Source organism: Aquarana catesbeiana, linkage group LG01 (assembly GCF_042186555.1).
Source record: "Aquarana catesbeiana isolate 2022-GZ linkage group LG01, ASM4218655v1, whole genome shotgun sequence".
NCBI lineage: Eukaryota > Metazoa > Chordata > Amphibia > Anura > Ranidae > Aquarana > Aquarana catesbeiana.
Window position 1 is genome coordinate 80303865 of NC_133324.1, and position 18895 is coordinate 80322759.

Below are 18895 nucleotides of genomic sequence, written 5' to 3' on the forward strand. Positions count from 1 at the left end.
ATATATACAATGACCAACCATGATTTTATGACCACTGACTGGTAAAGTGAATGGTTACAATGGCATCTGAAAGTGGGTGGGATATAGTAGGCAGCACATGAACATGTTGTCCCTGAAGTTGATGTGTTAAAGCAGAAAAAATGGGCAAGCGGAAGGATTTGAGTGACTTTGACATGGGCCAAGTTGTAATGGCTAGACGACTGGGTCAGAGCAACTCCAAAACTGCAGCTCTTGTGGGTCCAAGGAAGGAAACCGGACAACAGAGAAACAGAGCATGTGAGGAGCAAAGGCTGGTCCGTGTAGCCCAATCCAATAGAAGACCTGCTGTACCTCAAATTGATGAAAAAATTAATGCTGGTTCCCATAGAATGGTGTCAGAACACACAGAGCATTGCAGTACTGTATGTGGTGTATGGGGCAGTGCAGCCACAGACTGATCAGGGTGCCCCTGCTGACCCGTGCCCACAGCCAAATGTGCCTACAATGGGCGTATGAGCATTAGAACTGGACCTCAGAGCAAAAGGAAGAAGGTGGCCTGGTCTGATTAATCACATTTTGTCTTTCATGTGGATGGCCGTGTGCATGTGTTTCATTTACCTGGGGAAGAGATGCCACCAGGATGCAGTATGGGAAGAAGGAAAGCCGGAGGAGGCATTTGATGCTTTGGGCAATGTTCTGCTGCAAAAGCGTGGGTCCTGCCATTCAAGTGGATGTCCCTTTAGAGTTCATGCTTCGATGGGTCAGGGCTGTTTTGGTGGCAAAAGGGGGACTGAAGGGGGAAAGACGGACTGTGCTCCATCCAGATGATGACAAGAAAACCCAGTTGCTTTGCCTTATCTCTGCTGTAAGACCTGTGAATTCATCTAGACCTGTTTTGGATTTACAAGCACTATATATGTTATAGCTTTTTGACCATATTGACTTTAGGCACTTGGACACAAAATAAGTGTGGTCACGAAGGGGTAGATGGCTCCAAGCTCTGCAGACTACGTCTGCTGATGTTGCCTGTGCAGCCGAATTACAGTAGTAATGTCAATACTAATATGGATACACATGAGAGACGGCTGCATACCGCACCACTCAGCCATTTGGCAATGTATTGAGTGTGCAGTGTGTGTGGCCGTTTTCCCGCTTCACATGATTGATAGCAGAGGACAATAGCCTGCACTCAGCTGCCCAGCAGATGTAAACAAACGTATGGCCAACATGTCAGGTTCTGTCATAGTAGGGGAACGATTACATACACAGCTGTGTGCATTATTGAAGTGGCTTTTGTTTTGTGGATGAGGTTGATTTGGAGGGTTATATTAGGCCAGATCAGGCGCAGGGACATTTAGAAGAAGTGCTGTGGAATCCGTCCAGCTAAGAGCAAAGAAATATTTGTCAGAATACCTAGACGGGTGAAATAAACACAGCTGAGAGTCAATGTGTGTGGCAGCCTGAAGTCTTCTGTAAACTCTACAAGACATGACTGTGAGGGGGAAGGAGGGTGACTGACAGGTCTACAGAGGAAGCAGAACTACTGACACATTGATAAGATAGATGTGTGAACTGAAATAGAACATTATACCATGATGTCACCTTAATCCATATCACACAGGAGTCAATGTGGCTGCCTTTACTATTACTCTGAAAACTCCCTAAGCCTTTATCAACCTATTTAACTTGGAGGAACCCTTGAAATAACTTTCAAAGCCCAGGGAATCCCTGCTTATTCATTACTTTATCTACAGCTCACAGTACATCAACTTGAGGGTCATTGAGAAGAATGCTGCTTACATATTAAAATTCCATCAACCTCTATGGGATTTTGAAGGAAACCAAACCAACTAAAGAAAACCATATTTCATAAAAAATGTCATCTTTAATATTGAATTAATTAAAAATAAAATTACAAAATGTAATATCACAAAACGGCCGAAATTGTCCACAGTTAGTTTATATATGGTTGACATCACACCACATGTTGGATGGTACTCCCCAAAACCGTTGCAAAGTATAGTTCTAGTGTTCCACATAGTCGCTAGCTTAATGGAATTGGGTATCCAACGTACTGTTTTTCAAGATTTAGATGGACAGATATTATAGGGAGTCTTTTTAACTTTTCAGGGTGGTATCCTATTCATCCCTGAAGAAGAGACTGATCTAATAAATCTCAAAACCTGTTGGATACCCGATTCCATTCGGTGGCTCTTTGGAATCTTAAGCTGTCAAGCATATCGCAAGGCCATTTTAAACTTTTCTGCGGCTCATTACAGATGTATAAACAAACTATAGATAAATCCCCGAGGTCCCCAAATCTTATTGTAGCTAAAACCAAAAACAGAGTGAACCAGGCCCTGATCCACGCCAAAATGAAAGCTAATAGTCAAGATAACGTTTTGTAAATTCAAAAAAGATTAGGCACCCCTGGATAAAACATTGCCGACCCCCTAATTTTTATGAATCGCTGCTACTGCCCTCTTGTGCCCCCCGCTGCCTTACCATCTCAAGCTATTAGAGCCATTCCAGATCTACATCTTCTTAGTCCCTCATTCTGTTTTGATTTTCCTCTCTTTCTTCCTCTTCTCTTTCCCCTCCCACAACCCCTCTTTTTCACTCCTCTCAGGCTTTTCCTTTCCTTCATGGTATGGTCATGGTATTGTTTCCAACCAAATGCATTACCCTTCATCACCCCAGTTTATCATAGCTAGTTACTATCAATTGCGTAGGCCAGTGGTTCTCAACCTCAGTCCTCGAGTACTCCTAACAGGCCATGTTTAGGAAATTTCTCCTAGATAAAATAGCTGTCCAAAATACCAAGCCATTGACTCTGATTTAAAGCACCTGTGCAAGATAAAGGAAAACCTGCAAACATGGCCTGTTGGGGGTACTTGAGCACTAAGGGTTGAGAACCACTGGCGCAGGCTATGAGGCCTGACATTATACAGTAACTTCTTCACCTTTGTTTTTAGATTGCTATTCCAGCAACTTGTTAACAGTATCCTTATGTTTGCTACATCCAGCTAGTGTTGTAATTGTACTTGAATTATGCTTGCCTTATGCTAACATCCCTTCTCTAAGTGGTGTATGACTATGTCCAGTTATGTACCATCTACTGAACCTGAATTGTTTTTGTTATGTTTAACCACTTGACCTTCAGAAGATTTACCACCCTACATGACCAGGCCATTTTTTGCAATACAGCACTGTGTTACTTTAACTGACAATTGCGCAGTCATGCAACACTGTACCCAAATACAATTTATGTTGTTTTGTTCACAACGACATAAGATTACCGATCTTCTGTTTACATCACGAGATCAGCTGTCCACGTGGTAAGGGGCCGGAGTCGGCAAATTACTTCGATCTGTGATCATCCGAGTCTCGTGCCCAGCAGGGGGCCCGGGGGAGTGTACAAAGGGGAGGAAATCTATTGACGGCCTCCCGGCAATGTAGGTCTGCGCTGTAGCCGTCATTCGACGGAAGAGGTTAAAGGGGTTGTAAAGGTAAATAAATAACAAACATATCAATACTTACCTACTCTGTGCAAAGGAATCGCACAGAACGGGTGGGAACCTCCTCTTTTTGCGTCCCCCATTGGCGCTCCTGGCCCCTCGTCTCTGGCCAGTGCACCCACGGAAAGCCGCTGGATAGAACGAGGTCTCATGTAAGTAAACGGTGGCTGAGGGGGCAATGCTGACACCTAAACATTTTTTACCTTAATGCAAGGAATGCATTAAGGTAAAAAATGTTTAGACTTTACAACCAATTTAATACAAAACCCACATAGCAATGGCAGCAATTCTGTAGTATCTTTGATGAATTCCAAAATAAAGTTATAAAGTACGACTAACAATTAATAGAACATGGGAATGAAAACACACTGCATGCACAATCGATTGTTTCTGACTTGTTCAATTATATGTGAAATTTGAGCTCGAGTTATTAACCATTGCAGTGTTTTTTTTTAGCAAAGCAGTTAATATTAGCCTATTTAATATGTGGGTAAAAAACTCTACAGCTCCTTCTGATGGCTGGAAAAGGTAAATATGAAATAATGAAATAATCATATGCAATAAGCAATATTTACCTGGAAAAAGGAAAATTTTAAAAACTCCATTCCCGAGTGTTTCTCTAGCCTTTCCGAGTTTAACCGAGCTGTCCCTGAGTATTTCCAAGGCTCTCCGGCGCCTCCCCCCCACCTCTGGCCACATGCGGTATTACATGTAATAGAAGTCGATGTGAAATGAATTATCTTTGTTTCCATTGACTTCTATGGGGAAATATGCTTTGATATGCGAGTGCTTTGGATTACAAGCATTCTCCTGGAACGGATCATGCTCGTAATCCAAGTTTCCACTGTACACAGGGGCTTAATGTCAGGCGGCATTAGTCAGTTCAATACAAACTGGCCAACATTCGGCTCATGTGAATGGCAGCCGATCCGACGAAGGCTCATGACCGAAAAAGGTCTGCCGACTGGCTCCTAATCAGCGCTCTCAACCAATGGCTGAGTCTTCGGAGTGTTCTGTTGGGAGGGGGGGAGCGTGGGCCTACCCCCTCTCAGAACACAATAGCACAGCAGGGGAGATCGCTGTACTAACATTGGATTGTTAGTACACTGGGTCAGACCAAAGCTGTCAGTCTTTTTTTTTTTTTTTAGTTCAACTTGCCGGGTTGGAGGAAAAAAAACTAGTGGCGTATACAAGGCTTTACCTATTTTCAGCCCGCTCTGGTCCAGTAACATGGTCCCCTATGTCATCCAGCGGTGGCCAAGAAAGTGCGCTCAACAACAGCTGGGAATTATAGGAGCTGTGACATCACCCATAGGCTCTAGGGTTGCCACCTTTTCTGCAAGCCAATCCCGCACATTCTTGTACCCATAAAATATGCTTACAATGCTGAGCCACAAGTAAGTCTCTCACAGACATGTATAAACCTCAGAACAATCATTAAAACATAAAACTCTTCCAATACATATGAGTTGTGGTCTGAATGCAAAAAACTGATTCCTCTAGCCACACAAATTAGGTGGATGGAGGAATTTCCACCCTCCTTAGGGGGGGAGGGGGCCAGAGGATCTGGCCATTTCTGATTAGTGCTCTGTGTGATGAATCAACAGATCGCCCGACTCTGTGGAGGGGCAAAGATCACGCTGACTTGGTGTGGGGGGGGGGGGGGGGCAGTAGAGTGTTTCTCCTGCCCGGGACAGTTAGCCACAGTTCAGTGTGAATAAATGTGGGTTTCATGCAGTCTGAAACCCGCACACATGGTCCAAAACCCGGACTGTCCGGGTGAATCTTGGACAGGTGACAACCCTAATAGGCTCCCATGTCTCCCTCCTCTCCCCTGTAGCCGATTCTGGCCAACACAGGGGGCTGGATCATGTGACTGTACTGAAAAGGTAAGTATAGTCTTTTTACACAGGTTAGTCAGCATAGATGTCAGGAGGAGGGAGGGAGCATTTTTAAGACTGCTGTAATTTTACTTTAAAGTGGTTCTAAAGGTTCAAGGTTCTTTACCTTATTGCATTCTATGCATTAGGATAAATAATCCCTTGGGTGCAGCTCTCCCAGCCACCCCTTATACTTACCAAAGCCCCAATAGGATCCAGCAACGTGCATGAGAACAGGTGTCTCTCTCCTCATTGGCCCACACAGCAGCAGGAGCCATTGGCTCAATCGCAGCCAGTGAGCCACACAGATTGGACACACAGAGCGTGGCTCAGGAGCAAGCCTGCTCAAATGCCTCCATAGCAAGAGGTTTGCTATTGGGGGGCACTCGGCAGGTGTGAGGATCCAGGACCGCCAAAAGGGGAACCCAAAAAGAAGAGGATTGGGGCTGCTCTGTGCAAAACCATTACACAGAGAAGGCAAGTTAACATGTCTGTTATTTGAAAAATTATTTAAAGAATTATTATTTTTAAAAAATCCTTTAGAATCACTTTAAGTTTAGCTCCACTTTAAGAAGTAGGGATAAGCTTTGGGCTCAGGTCAAATATGAGTTTGACCCAAACTCAAGCTGTTTGCAGTACGGGAAAATGACAAACCAATGCAGGTGCTCATCCGGAATTATTACATTTGATGCATTTATTGTATACTGTTTAAATGCTCAATGCAACAGCCTAAAGCTATATCACAAAAAGTAAAAAATAAAATACAGTACGTCATTTCCATTCAGCAATGTGTGCACCATAAAGCCCAGACTGGTGGGTAAGTCACTGACCTTGTCTGCCGTGTCCAGAGTGAAAATCAGCCTGCTGGAAGCTCTCACCATGACATGAGGCTAAAATATAAAGCAACTGGATAATAAAGGAAATGCTGGTAATCCAATGTTTCTGCACACAGTGCATGTCTGAACCGGCCAGGGAGAGCCAGAGAAAATATACATGGAGTTATATGGGATGAATTGGGAAACTTTAGCAAGGCAGTAAGTTGGATTATAAGAAAGAACAGGAGTGACCTGAAGAATAGAAGATTGGTTCATAGAAAAAAGCAAAGTAAAGGAGAAAACCATCAGGGACAGACAGTGCATTCCTCTTTTTCGGAGAGGGGAGTGATTGGGAGTATCTGGTTTCTGTAGAGGAGGGTTTCATTTGGGAGTTTGCAGGGAGTCCCCCTTCTGTTCCATTTACATACTTGCAGTTGTAGATTCCAGTGCTTGTGTTACATTAGCCTTAGGAAAGATTTTTTTTTTTCTCATATTTCCCAGAGTTCTCAATAAACTTTTAGTGACCTCAAACCACTTGCTGATCATTGCTCTTAGAGAATCCATCTCCTAGGAAAGAAGATTTAGACATGTGGCAGTCCACTAATTAAATAAAGTAATGTGATTCCAAGAGTCTCTCTAATCCTATGTTCACCTTTAAGTGGCTCACCCTGGTATTGTGGAGTCAGCTACACGACTGCCATACAAATCCATCCCATTCATTCATATTACTCTATTAGATTGTAAGCTCATAGAATAAGGGTCAACAACAAATAAATAAAATCAATAATTATACTAATAATAACTATTATTATTATTATAAATCATGTTATTAATATTATTATTATCATCATTATTATTATTATTATTATCACTAATAATACTATCACTATCTGCAAACATTTTACTGCATTGCATTGTATTGTAACTGTGCTGCCTCCCTATATTTTGTAACATGCTGCATAAACTGCTGGGACTATAAATATCCTAAAATAATTAATATAACAATAATAATACAGATAATAATAATAAATAATAACCATAAATACAACTTCTACTACTAATACAAATAATAATAATGATGATATCACTTTCTGAAAACATTTTACTCTATTGAATTGTATTGTAACTGTGCTGTCACTTTTTTTTGTAAAGTGCTGCATAAACTGTTGGGACTATAAACATCTTAAAAAATAATAATAATAATAAAGTGATAGTTATAAATAGTAATAATACTAATATCATTATAAATAATGATATTATTAATAATAATAATAATAATAATAATAATAATAATATCGCTAGCTGCGAACATTTTACTGCATTGAATTGTACTGTAATTGTGCTGTCACCCTTTATTTTGTAAAGTGCTGCATAAACTTTTTGGACTATAAACATTTTAAATTATTAATAATAATAATAAATAAAGTAATAATTATAAATAATAATAATACTTTAATCATAAATAATAATTATATGACTATTATTATTATTATTATTATTATTAATAATATCACTATCTGCAAACATTTTACTGCATTGAATTGTATTGTAACTGTGCTGCCTCCATATATTTTGTAACATGCTGCATAAACTGTTGGGACTATAAATATCTTAAAATAATTAATATAACAATATTAATACGGATAATAATAATAAATAATAACCATAAATATGACTGCTACTACTAATAAAAATAATAATAATGATGATGATATCACTTTCTGAAAACATTTTACTCTATTGAATTGTATTGTAACTGTGCTGTCACCTTTTTTTTTTTTTTGTAAAGTGCTGCATAAACTGTTGGGACTATAAACATCTTAAAATAATAATAATAATAATAATAATAATAAATTGATAATTATAAATAGTAATAATAATAATAATAATAATAATAATAATAATAATAATATAATTATAAAGAATAATAATATTATTATTTTTATTATTATTATTTATAATAATAATAATAATATCGCTATCTGCAAACATTTTACTGCATTGAATTGTACTGTAACTGTGCTGTCACCCTTTATTTTGTAAAGTGCTGCATAAACTTTTGGGACTATAAACATTTTAAAATAATAATAATAATAATAATAATAACAACAAATAAATCAATAATTATAAATAATAATAATATTTTAATTATAAATAATGATAATACTACTACTATTATTATTGTTATTATTAATATCACTATCTGCAAACATTTTACTGCATTGAATTGTATTGTAATTGTGCTGTCACCCTTTTTTTGGTAAAGTGCTGCATAAACTGTTGGGACTATAAACATCATAACATAATAATAATAATAATAATAATAATAACAACAAATAAATCAATAATTATAAATAATAAAAATAATTATTATTATAAATCATGTTATTATTATTATTATTATTATTATTATTATTACTAATAATACTATCACTATCTGCCAACATTTTACTGCATTGCATTGTATTGTAACTGTGCTATCTCTCTTTATTTTGTAATATAATATAATATATATTTTTTTTAATTATACTTACCTAGGTGGATGGAGCCCAGCTGCTTCTAAGACCAACAAAAGAGAGATCAAAGACCACTGATTACTCAGTTCTCACCCTTCAGTGAGCAAAGAGTGGTGACTGTCAGTCCCTGGCTCTACCCCCCCCCCCACTTTCCCCACGCTCACTGGAATGCCAGGCTGTGGAGGGGGCAGGAGCGGCTGGCTCAGGGTCTCTGTGGCTCACTGAAAGGCTGGGCAAGCTGCTGCTCCAGGCATCTGGGTGAATCCTGACTTTAAAGTTAGGATCTTTCCAAAGTCTGGACCTTCTGAGCGATGTCAGCTGACAGCGGGCTATAGCTGACTGTCAGCTAAAAATGGGTCAAAAAAGTGCAGAACGAACTGCGCTCCTTCCCAGGAGAAGTAAAACCAAGCGGTATGCCGTCCCTTCAGAGCACATGCACCAGTGACATCACCGGCTGCTTTCCATGTGAATATCTCCTAAACACCACAAGTTTAGGAGATATTCATTGTACCTACAGGTAAGCGTTATTATAAGCTTACTTGTAGGTACAAGTTCAAAAGCTGGGTTTACTACAGTTTAAAGGGGTTGTAAAGGTAAAAAATGTTGGGGGAATATGTGATCTATATGATATATATATTGTGAATATAGATGTCGTTTGAGCCAAAATGATTTAATTACCTTTTAGAGATGTATGATTTTTCTCCACTTCCTCCTTTCCTCTGTGTACTGTATCCTAAACTTCCGGGTTTTCAATCGCGTTCGCTTCAACTACTTCATGGCTCCAAAGGAACTACAGTTCCCTTGAGGCTTAGCGGCATCGCGCATGCGCCACTGCTGTTTTTTCACCGTGTGACAGAACGAGAACGAGCCTAGTTCTCGTTTCTAGTTCTGCCTTGGTTAAACACACGCCATATACATGAGATCTAAAGCCTGGTTCAACTCATTGGGCTGAAGGGAAAAAAAAACTAGGAAGCTTAGGAGGAGCTTGCTGTACTAATGAGTACACTACCGCACCACAACTGCGTGCATTGCTTTCTATTCAGTTGAATGGGGATCATTTTTGCTGCGCTGCATTGAAAAGTCCCATGGCCCCACTCTGCTGTCACATGTTTTTACCGTACTCCCCCTAACATAAAAGTGTAAATGATGCCTTTAAGTTTCAAAGACCTGAACCCCCCAGGAAAAAAAAATTATCTACGGCCCTGTACAAACTCAAACTAATGTAAGGAGATGTATGTGTATGTATACCTGTGGGATTCCGATGGAAGCTGGAAATCACTCCAGAAGGCACCGTTAAGCCTCGTAGCACCGTTAAGCCTCGTACACACGATCAGATTTTCTGCAAACAAAACCTCGGACTTTTGTCCGAAGGGCGTTGGCCCCAAACTTGTCTTGCATACAAACGGCAAGGAATTGTCGGCCAACAAACACGAACGTAGTGATGTACTAGGTGGTTTTTCAGCTCTTTAACGCCACCCTTTGGGCTTCTTCTGCTAATTTCATGTTAGTAGAAGTTTGGTGAGTGTTGATCCGCGCTTTTCATTTTGTGCTTTTCGGTTCGTTTTTGAAGGGCCAACCAGCCTTCGTCAACCAGCCATGTTGCAGAATCGGAGAAGATAACGTGTTATTTATTATTGGCCTTGGAATTATTGCTTTGACCCAAGTCCAGTCCAGGAACAGGAGGGGGAGGATTTCTTGGACCAAAAATTGGTTGCTTTAATAATCGTGATCAATTATGTCATATGCCTTTGCTGCGGGAGCTCCAGGAGAATAATCCAAATGATTTTCGGAATTATCTCCGGATGACGGACCCCTGCTTTCACCAGCTCTTGGCATTGTTGACCACCTATATTAAGAAGCAGGGCACATGCATGAGGCTTTTATTTTATTTTTTGGTTGAATATTGATTTGATTTGGTATATTTTCTATATTTTTGGATGCATAGAATGCACTTTTTGGTTAAGTTCTATTGGCAGAAAGCATGTCTAATTTTATTTGTTTTCTTTTTTTTCATGCACAATAAAAAAAATTGTGTAGAATAATACTTGGCTATGTGTTTTACTTCAAATGACAGTTTGGGAGTAGGCAGTTACATTTTAAAAAATACAATGTCAAATTAACAAGGGACACCAACATAGTTATATCTTTGACCTTAAAAACTACAGGATAATGGTGTTGTGGTAACTTGCACCAAACAATAAAAATAACAAGAATAATAATATTATTCTTAATATCACTAGAAAAAAAAAGCCTTTGAAAATTTGTTTGCCATAACTCCATCAGTATCACCAGCAAAGCAGCTTCATTATTATCCCATTAAAGAAGAAGAGAATTGTGCGCTGCATTTGGAGATTTCATAATTTGTCGCGTCATGAATGTTAATTCTCCATTACAAACGCTAGTTTACAAGTCCGACCACTTCCAGCTCATCCTTGCTTCCGAGCATGCGTGTTTGTACTTTGGACTTTGTCCGACAGACTTGTGTACACACGCTCGGAGAATCTGACAACAGACAACACTTGCGGAAAATTTTAAAGCCTGCCATCCAACATTTGTCTGCGGAAAATCCGACAATAATTGTCCGATGGAGCGTAGAAACGGTCAGATTTTCCGCCAACAGCCTGACATCACACAATTCCTGTCGGAAAATCTGATCGTGTGTACGAAGCTTAACTCCACTGATCTCCACTAGCTTCTGATCCCTGTGCCGAGTGGCTGCTCAGCCCCAGCACTATTCAGACAAAACTTGTAATTTTCTCAATAAATTCAAAACGTTCTTTGGTTGGATGGTAGTGACACTATGCTCTCTACCTTATCCAATCAGAGGACGCTGTGCATTTATTGAGAGGATGCAAAGTGTTCTCTGAATGTAACTATGGAAAAATTGCCATATCTAAACTTCAGATTTAAAAATCAGCTGGGATGAGTGGTAAATTATCACCTGAACTGTGAAAACATCCTATCAGGTGCAGGCACGGATCGGCGAAGGCATTGTATTTAGGCAGCTAGGGTGTAGCGGCTGCCTGAAAACAATAGCCAGCATTGGAGTGCTTCCTGCAGACAACAGAACCACATAATTACATGTCATTGTTCCATGCGGTATTCTCCTGAGAGTCCAAGGGCCAAGCTATGATGCCCTGGGCTTAAAGGAAGTAAGCTGGAAGATGCTGGGTGTCACTGCAGACAGAAGAAACAAGAGTGTGCTGGATCAGTGAGTGGGTTAGTCAGCAGGGACAGATCCAGAGAACGAGTAAGTATAGCAGCTCTGGTACAGTTTTTATTTTCTCTCTTTCTATAATTCAGCATTTGTGCCAGCATAGGCCCAGGGGTGGGGGTTGGGGGTCCCAGTGGCAAAGTACGCTTAGGGATTCTGGGAGCTTGTTCTATTGAGATTAAATGTGTGATGCTACCCCCTCAAGGGCCACTGAATTTTAACTGGCTCTCCCCCAAACAGTACAGAGGCCACCATCCACCCAAGTAACAATCCATTCACTCTGGCTCTAATAGACAGTCTAGGGGTTGTCTTTTTGTGATTTATTTGCTTGTAAAACTTGTAACAGGAGAGGGTTGAGACATGGGATGGTCCAAAACAGTTAGCAATTGGCTGTGAAAGGACAATCTTCTTCTCTATCACTTGCCTACCGAGAATTTTTACCCCCTTCCTGCCTATGCCAACTTTCAGCTTTCAGCGCTGTCGCACTTTGATAATGATAAAACATTTTTATCAACACCAAGCGGCATTGTTGCTTAGTTTAGACGCAGAAAAAGCGTTTGACCGCTTGGGATGGCCCTTTCTGTTTGCCACTTTACAATTCATGGGCTTTCGAGGCCCTTTCCTACAAGCAATCAGACATTTATACACTGGCCCAACATCCCAAGTCAGGACCCCCTTTGCGTTATCCCCTGCATTCTCAGTGGCGAACGGGACCAGACAGGGATGTCCACTTTCGCCCCTGCTATTTGCACTCTGCGTCGAACCCCTAGCTGCATCCATTAGGAGAAACCAGGACATACGGGGAATATCGGTTAGAGGAAGGGAGTTTAAAATCTCCCTCTTTGCGGACGATATCATACTCTCATTAACTCAACCTCATATTACTCTCCCGATCTTGCAAACAGAACTAGATCGCTTTCGCGCTCTCTCAGGGTATAAGATAAATGCTTCAAAATCGGAGGCCCTCCCAATTAACATCCCTCCTAACGAGGTCTCACTTTTAAAATCTAACTTTCCATTCACATGGAAAACAAACTCCCTGAAGTATCTAGGCACATTTATTACACCCAAATTCAGTACCTTATACCAAGAAAATTTCCCATCACTGTTCCGATCTATAAGATCCTCACTGACCCAATGGAAAAAACACCACATCTCTCTACTAGGTCGAATAGCCTCAATAAAAATGACTATCCTCCCAAGGCTTTTATACCTCTTCCAAACACTACCCATACCAATCCCGATTGCCCAACTGAAAAAACTCCAATCCGATTTATTACATTTCACATGGAATTACAAAAGGCACAGGGTCCCAAGGTCGGTGCTGATGGCATCTCGCAATGAAGGGGGATTGGCATTCCCTAATATTATTAAATATTACTATGCTGCTCAATTGCGAGCGATAGCCTCCTGGTATACCCACAAATCTTACAACAAATGGACCGAAATCGAAAAACTATGGCTCGCTCCCATACATCCAAATAGCCTGCTGTGGAGTGCGAATGCGGACGTAGCCCCTGAGCGTATGCTGGGCCCCATGTCCCAGTTGAGGCGGCTGTGGCGCACTCTGGCCCCCAAACATAGTCTCTCATCGGATAGATCGCTCCTGACCTCTTTTATCTGTAACCCCAAAGTGCCGGATAGTCTAACCTACCAAATGTTACATCATTGGACAGCCCGGAACTTGTTCCACTTTGGGAACCTGGTGGACCCCAGAACAAGGAAACTGCTGCCATTCGGCGAACTACAAAATAAACATGACCTCCCCAGACAGGCATTCTACGGGTATCTACAAATTCGGCACTATGCACTCACTATTACACCCACCCTACAATTCTCACCACCATCAGCGTTTGAAACAACAATCTTGGCGGGCAATAACCAGAGGGGGCTCATATCGAGCATATACAAGCTCTTGAACGTCTTCTCTGAGGACGGCCGGGGTAAACACTTGTATATGACTAAATGGGAGGGGATCCTTGGGGAGGAACTCCCTATCGCGCAATGGCAGATAATCTGGAATCAAACAGCAAAGAGCTCATTATGTTCTTTATACAAAGAAAACTCCTATAAAATCCTCTTGCTGTGGTATATGACCCCAGATGTTCTCCATGCCATCTTTCCCAATAGTTCCGATAGATGCTGGAGATGCCAGGGAGCAAGGGGCACCTTCCTACATATATACTGGAGCTGCCCATTGTTGACTCCTTACTGGTCCACAGTCCAGCAACTACTGGAACGCCTCCTGGACATACAGATCCAGGCTTCCCCAAAATTCTTCCTACTGGGCCTACCGCCGTCTAAACTCCCCACCCCATATAAAAAATTGGTACGTCACATACTAACGGCGGCAAGATGCCTTATAGCACTACATTGGAAGCGTTCTTCACTCCCCTCTGCTGAGGACCTGTACACTAGAATAAAGGACATAGAAGTGATGGAAAAGATGACAGCCAGAATACAAGATACATTGGAAGCACATAACAGGGTCTGGGAGCTATGGCGCCTCCGGGAGGACCTACCATGACCAGGTAACACCACCGTTGATATACCTACTATACCCCCCCCCCCCCCCCAACTCCCTCTCTCTACTACCCACTTCTTCTTCTTTATGTTATACACACCTGTGATTTCATAGTCATAGATAACTAAGTCATGATTCTGCTATTACATTAAGATTATAAACCTGCCAGTAAATATAGCAAATGGAAGACGATGACACTTAGCTGGCATTTTGCAAAATTTTAATATTGGAATATGGCATTTGATTATTGACACTGTATACAAGAAATCAGCACTATTATACTACTGTTACAATCACCAACTGTTATTACATAATGTACTGCAAAAACGAAATAATAATAAAAATGTTATTATAAAAAAAAAACATTTTTATCATTATTTTTCACACAAATAGAGCTTTATTTTGGCAGTATTTAACCACCATTGTTTTATTTTTATTTTTTTGCGAAATAAACGAATTAAGACCGAAAATTTGGAAAACAAAAAAACGTTTTCATCGTTTGTCAGAAAATGTAAACAGGTAATTTTTCTCCTTTACTGATGTGCCCTGATGAGGCTGTACTGATGGGCACTGATGAGGCTGCACTGATAGGCGGCACTGATAGATAGCACTGATGGCCACAGAAAGGCAGCACTGAACAAATTCCATACCAGACCCCATAGGTGTGCACAGCCTATTGCATTAGGGTGTGCACCCCAAAGCTCAAATACATATGCATGTGTATATGTACTGATGGTGTCAGTAGGGCAGTGGACAGTGTCAGTAGTTGTATTTTTATTCTTTTAAAATTATTTTATTTTGTAACATTTTTTTTTTTTGATGAAATATCAGTGGTCTAAACAGGGGGGAATATGCACCACACAAGGCGATTAGGGTGTGCCCAGGCACACCTGGCACACCCTGTGCGCACGCCTATGCCAGACCCTTATCCGAGCATGCAGCCTGGCCGGTCAGGAAAGGGAGGGGGGACGAGCGAGCGCCCCCCCCCCTGAGCCGTACCAGGCCGCATGCCCTTAACATGGGGGGTTGGTGCTTTGGGAGAGGGGGGCACCCTGCGGGCCCCCCACCCCAAAGCACCTTGTCCCCATGTTGATGAGGACAAGGGCCTCTTCCCGACAACCCTGGCCGTTGGTTGTCGGGGTCTGCGGGCGGGGGGCTTATCGGAATCCGGGAGCCCCCTTTAATAAGGGGGCCCCCAGATCCCGGCCCCCCACCCTATGTGAATGAGTATGGGGTACATCGTACCCCTACGCATTCACCTAGGGAAAAAAAGTGTCAATAAAAAACACAGTAGACAGGTTTTTAAAGTAATTTATTAGGCAGCTCCGGGGTCTTCTTCCGACTTCGGGGGTCCTTTCCGACTTCGGGGGTCTTCTTCCGGACCTCTGGATCGTCTTCTTCCCTCTTCTCTTCCAGAGATGTTGACACGACGCTCTCTCCAGCCAGAATGCTCACTGTGCGCTCCGCAACGGACTTATATAGGCGTGACCCCGCCCCTATGACATCACAGTCCCGGGGCATGCTGAGGTCATCCTATGACCACGCCCCCTTATGACCTCACAGTCCCAGCATGCCCCGGGACTGTGATGTCATAGGGGGGCGGGGTCACCGCCTAGAAAAGTCAGTTGCGGAGCGCACAGAGAGCATTCTGGCTGGAGAGAGCGTCGTGTCAACATCTCTGGAAGAGAAGAGGCAAGAAGACGATCCAGAGGTCCGGACCACCGGTGGCAAAAGAGCGCCAGAAGATAGCGGTGGAGCCGGCAGAAGATGCGGACACCGGGAGAAGACGCCGGAGAGACCCCCGAAGTCGGAAGAAGACCCCCGAAGTCGGAAGAAGACCCCAGAGCTGCCTAATAAATTACTTTAAAAACCTGTCTACTGTGTTTTTTATTGACACTTTTTTTCCCTAGGTGAATGGGTAGGGGTACGATGTACCCCATACTCATTCACCTAGGGTGGGGGGCCGGGATCTGGGGGCCCCCTTATTAAAGGGGGCTCCCGGATTCCGATAAGCCCCCCGCCCGCAGACCCCGACAACCAACGGCCAGGGTTGTCGGGAAGAGGCCCTTGTCCTCATCAACATGGGGACAAGGTGCTTTGGGGTGGGGGGCCCGCAGGGCACCCCCCTCCCCCAAAGCACCAACCCTCCATATTGAGGGCATACGGCCTGGTACGGCTCAGGAGGGGGGGGGCGCTCGTTCGTCCCCACTCCCTTTCCTGACCTGCGTGCTTGGATAAGGGTCTGGTATGGAATTTGGGGGGATCCCCACGCCGTTTTTTCGGCGTAGAGGGTTCCTCTTAATATCCATACCAGACCTAAGGGCCTGGTATGCCCCTGGAGGGGAACCCATGCCGGTTTTTTATTTAAAATTTGATGCGGAGTTCCCCCTCAAGATTCATACCAAACACAGTGCCTGGCATTGGCGAGGATCCAAATCGGATCCCCGCACCAGTGTCAATACGGCTCGCAAGGTGTCAATCTCGCCAATAAAAGTGGCGAGATTGACACAATATCAGACAACAATACACAAGTTGACCAAAGGGTGGTGGTAAAGAGCTGAAAAACCATGTGATATGGTGAAAGTTGGCTGGAAAAGTCCTGTCGTCTGTATGCAAGACAAACTTTTGGGCAACTCCCTTTGTACAAAAATCCAAGGGAAAGTTTGTACAAAGTCCTATCGTGTGTATGGGGCTATAGAGTAGCTAGCACTAAACAAAAACATATGATAAGCTGAATAACCAAAGATCAGTAAGACATTTAGAATAAGGAGGCAACAGCCTTGATGCAGTTGTAGCACCACTCAGATCTCTCTACGCTTAGAATCAAAAATGGAAGCAATAGAGCAATAATTGTTATTTAACATAAGTAAGTACCACTGCTGTGCCCTATTCCATTTACTAGCAAAAAACAATGCTCAAAAAACATGTCTACCCATTAGGTGCCTCGGCCACCCATCTTCACCCGTATCAGAATTCAGTCGAGCCCTGACCAACTACACCATTGCTGTGTAATGATATCAGGCAAATGATCAGACCAGTGGTGAAATCCATATTCTACTTTACTAAACAATGAAGGTCAACATAACATTGCATAGAGGATATCATTTGAGCTGGGGGCTGCAGTATTGAAATGAATTATAACAGTAGAGGTAACAGTTACAGAAGACATGAGAAAAATTCTACAAATGGCCACTAAAGGGCACTAGAGTTCCTGAGTTCAGTTCAGATTCTGAGAGAAAGAGGACTAATAGTTCTCACATGTCCATCTTATGAAGGAAGGTTCTAGAAAGCTAATGGCTGGGTGCATCAGCGGCTGGCACAGACTTCACACTGGCACTGCTGCTGTTGTCTTCAGTCAGGAGGTTCTGGTGGATGAAGATAGGGCCACCCCACTACATGAACAGCCTCTCCACATGGACTGTAGCAAAGTCCTCTCCAGTGACACCAGACTTAACGGAGGGGGAGAACCCAGCACCTGATGACAGTTCACTTGCTCAGTCACTGCTGTCCCATGAGGCAGGGTCTCTCTGAGCACAGGAAGCAGGGAGGAGCCGCAATTTATATCACCTGAGCATGTTCAAGAGCTCAGGGGATGCTAGGAACCCAGAGGATTGTAGGAGTTTGAATTAAAGGGACCTGCACCTGACTGTGGATAAAGGGGCACTCCGCCACACCATCAGTAAAATGAACATTCTAAAATTTGCAAAGACAATAATGTCAGGGAGCTTGTTAAATTTTTAGGGGTACCTCATTGTAACAGGATTTCTCGTTTTTTTTTAGCAGGGTAGAATTAACCCGCATTCTCCAATCCTCCAAATTAGGAGGGAGTGGAGATATCCATTTTAACAAAATACATTTACAGGCCAAGAACAGTAACCTAGAGATAGAAGTCCGGGCTTAATGTCACGCACACACGGAGTTCCAATGAAGTTCCACTGAAACAGACTTGCCTACACACGATCACACCAAAGTCCGATCGTTTAGAATGCAATGACTTATGACGGGACTAGAAAAAGGAAGTTCAATAGCCAATAGCCAAAGCTGCCCTTGTGTCGTTTTTGGTCTGTCGGAATAGCATACAGACGAGCGGTTTTCCCGATAGGAACTGATTCCGTCGGAAAGATTTGAGACATGTTCTATTTCTAGGTCTGTCAGAATTTTAGAAAGAAAAAGTCTGATGAAGCCCACACATGATATATAAGAGAGAATATAAAGAAGATCGGCAGGGGATGCTCCACCTCTGGGGCAGTCTGGACTCTCTCTACCATGCCATTGATGTAATTTAGACAGCATTCTATAAGCCCTAAATATAACAAAAAGTTGGAATAGACAGTGAAAGGGATACCAGAAGGACCTGTTCCAAAATAGCCTGCCAAGTTTCTCCATCTAAGGCAGCAATGTCTTTAGTCCAACCTGTCCTACCAGGAAGCTTTAGGTTAACGAGGGAAC

General features: G+C 42.4%; 1 protein-coding gene across 1 annotated transcript in view; it reads right to left on the reverse strand.

The window, feature by feature from the left end:
• The window catches only part of ADAMTS12 (ADAM metallopeptidase with thrombospondin type 1 motif 12), an 808982-nt gene extending 802449 nt beyond the window's left edge, over positions 1-6533 (reverse strand). The window contains exon 1 of the mRNA XM_073620835.1: positions 6208-6533. Within this exon, the coding sequence (XP_073476936.1) occupies positions 6208-6334 (127 nt within the window). The 5' untranslated portion in view covers positions 6335-6533. The remainder of the gene's footprint in view (positions 1-6207) is intronic.
• Between the last annotated feature and the right edge of the window lie 12362 nt (positions 6534-18895).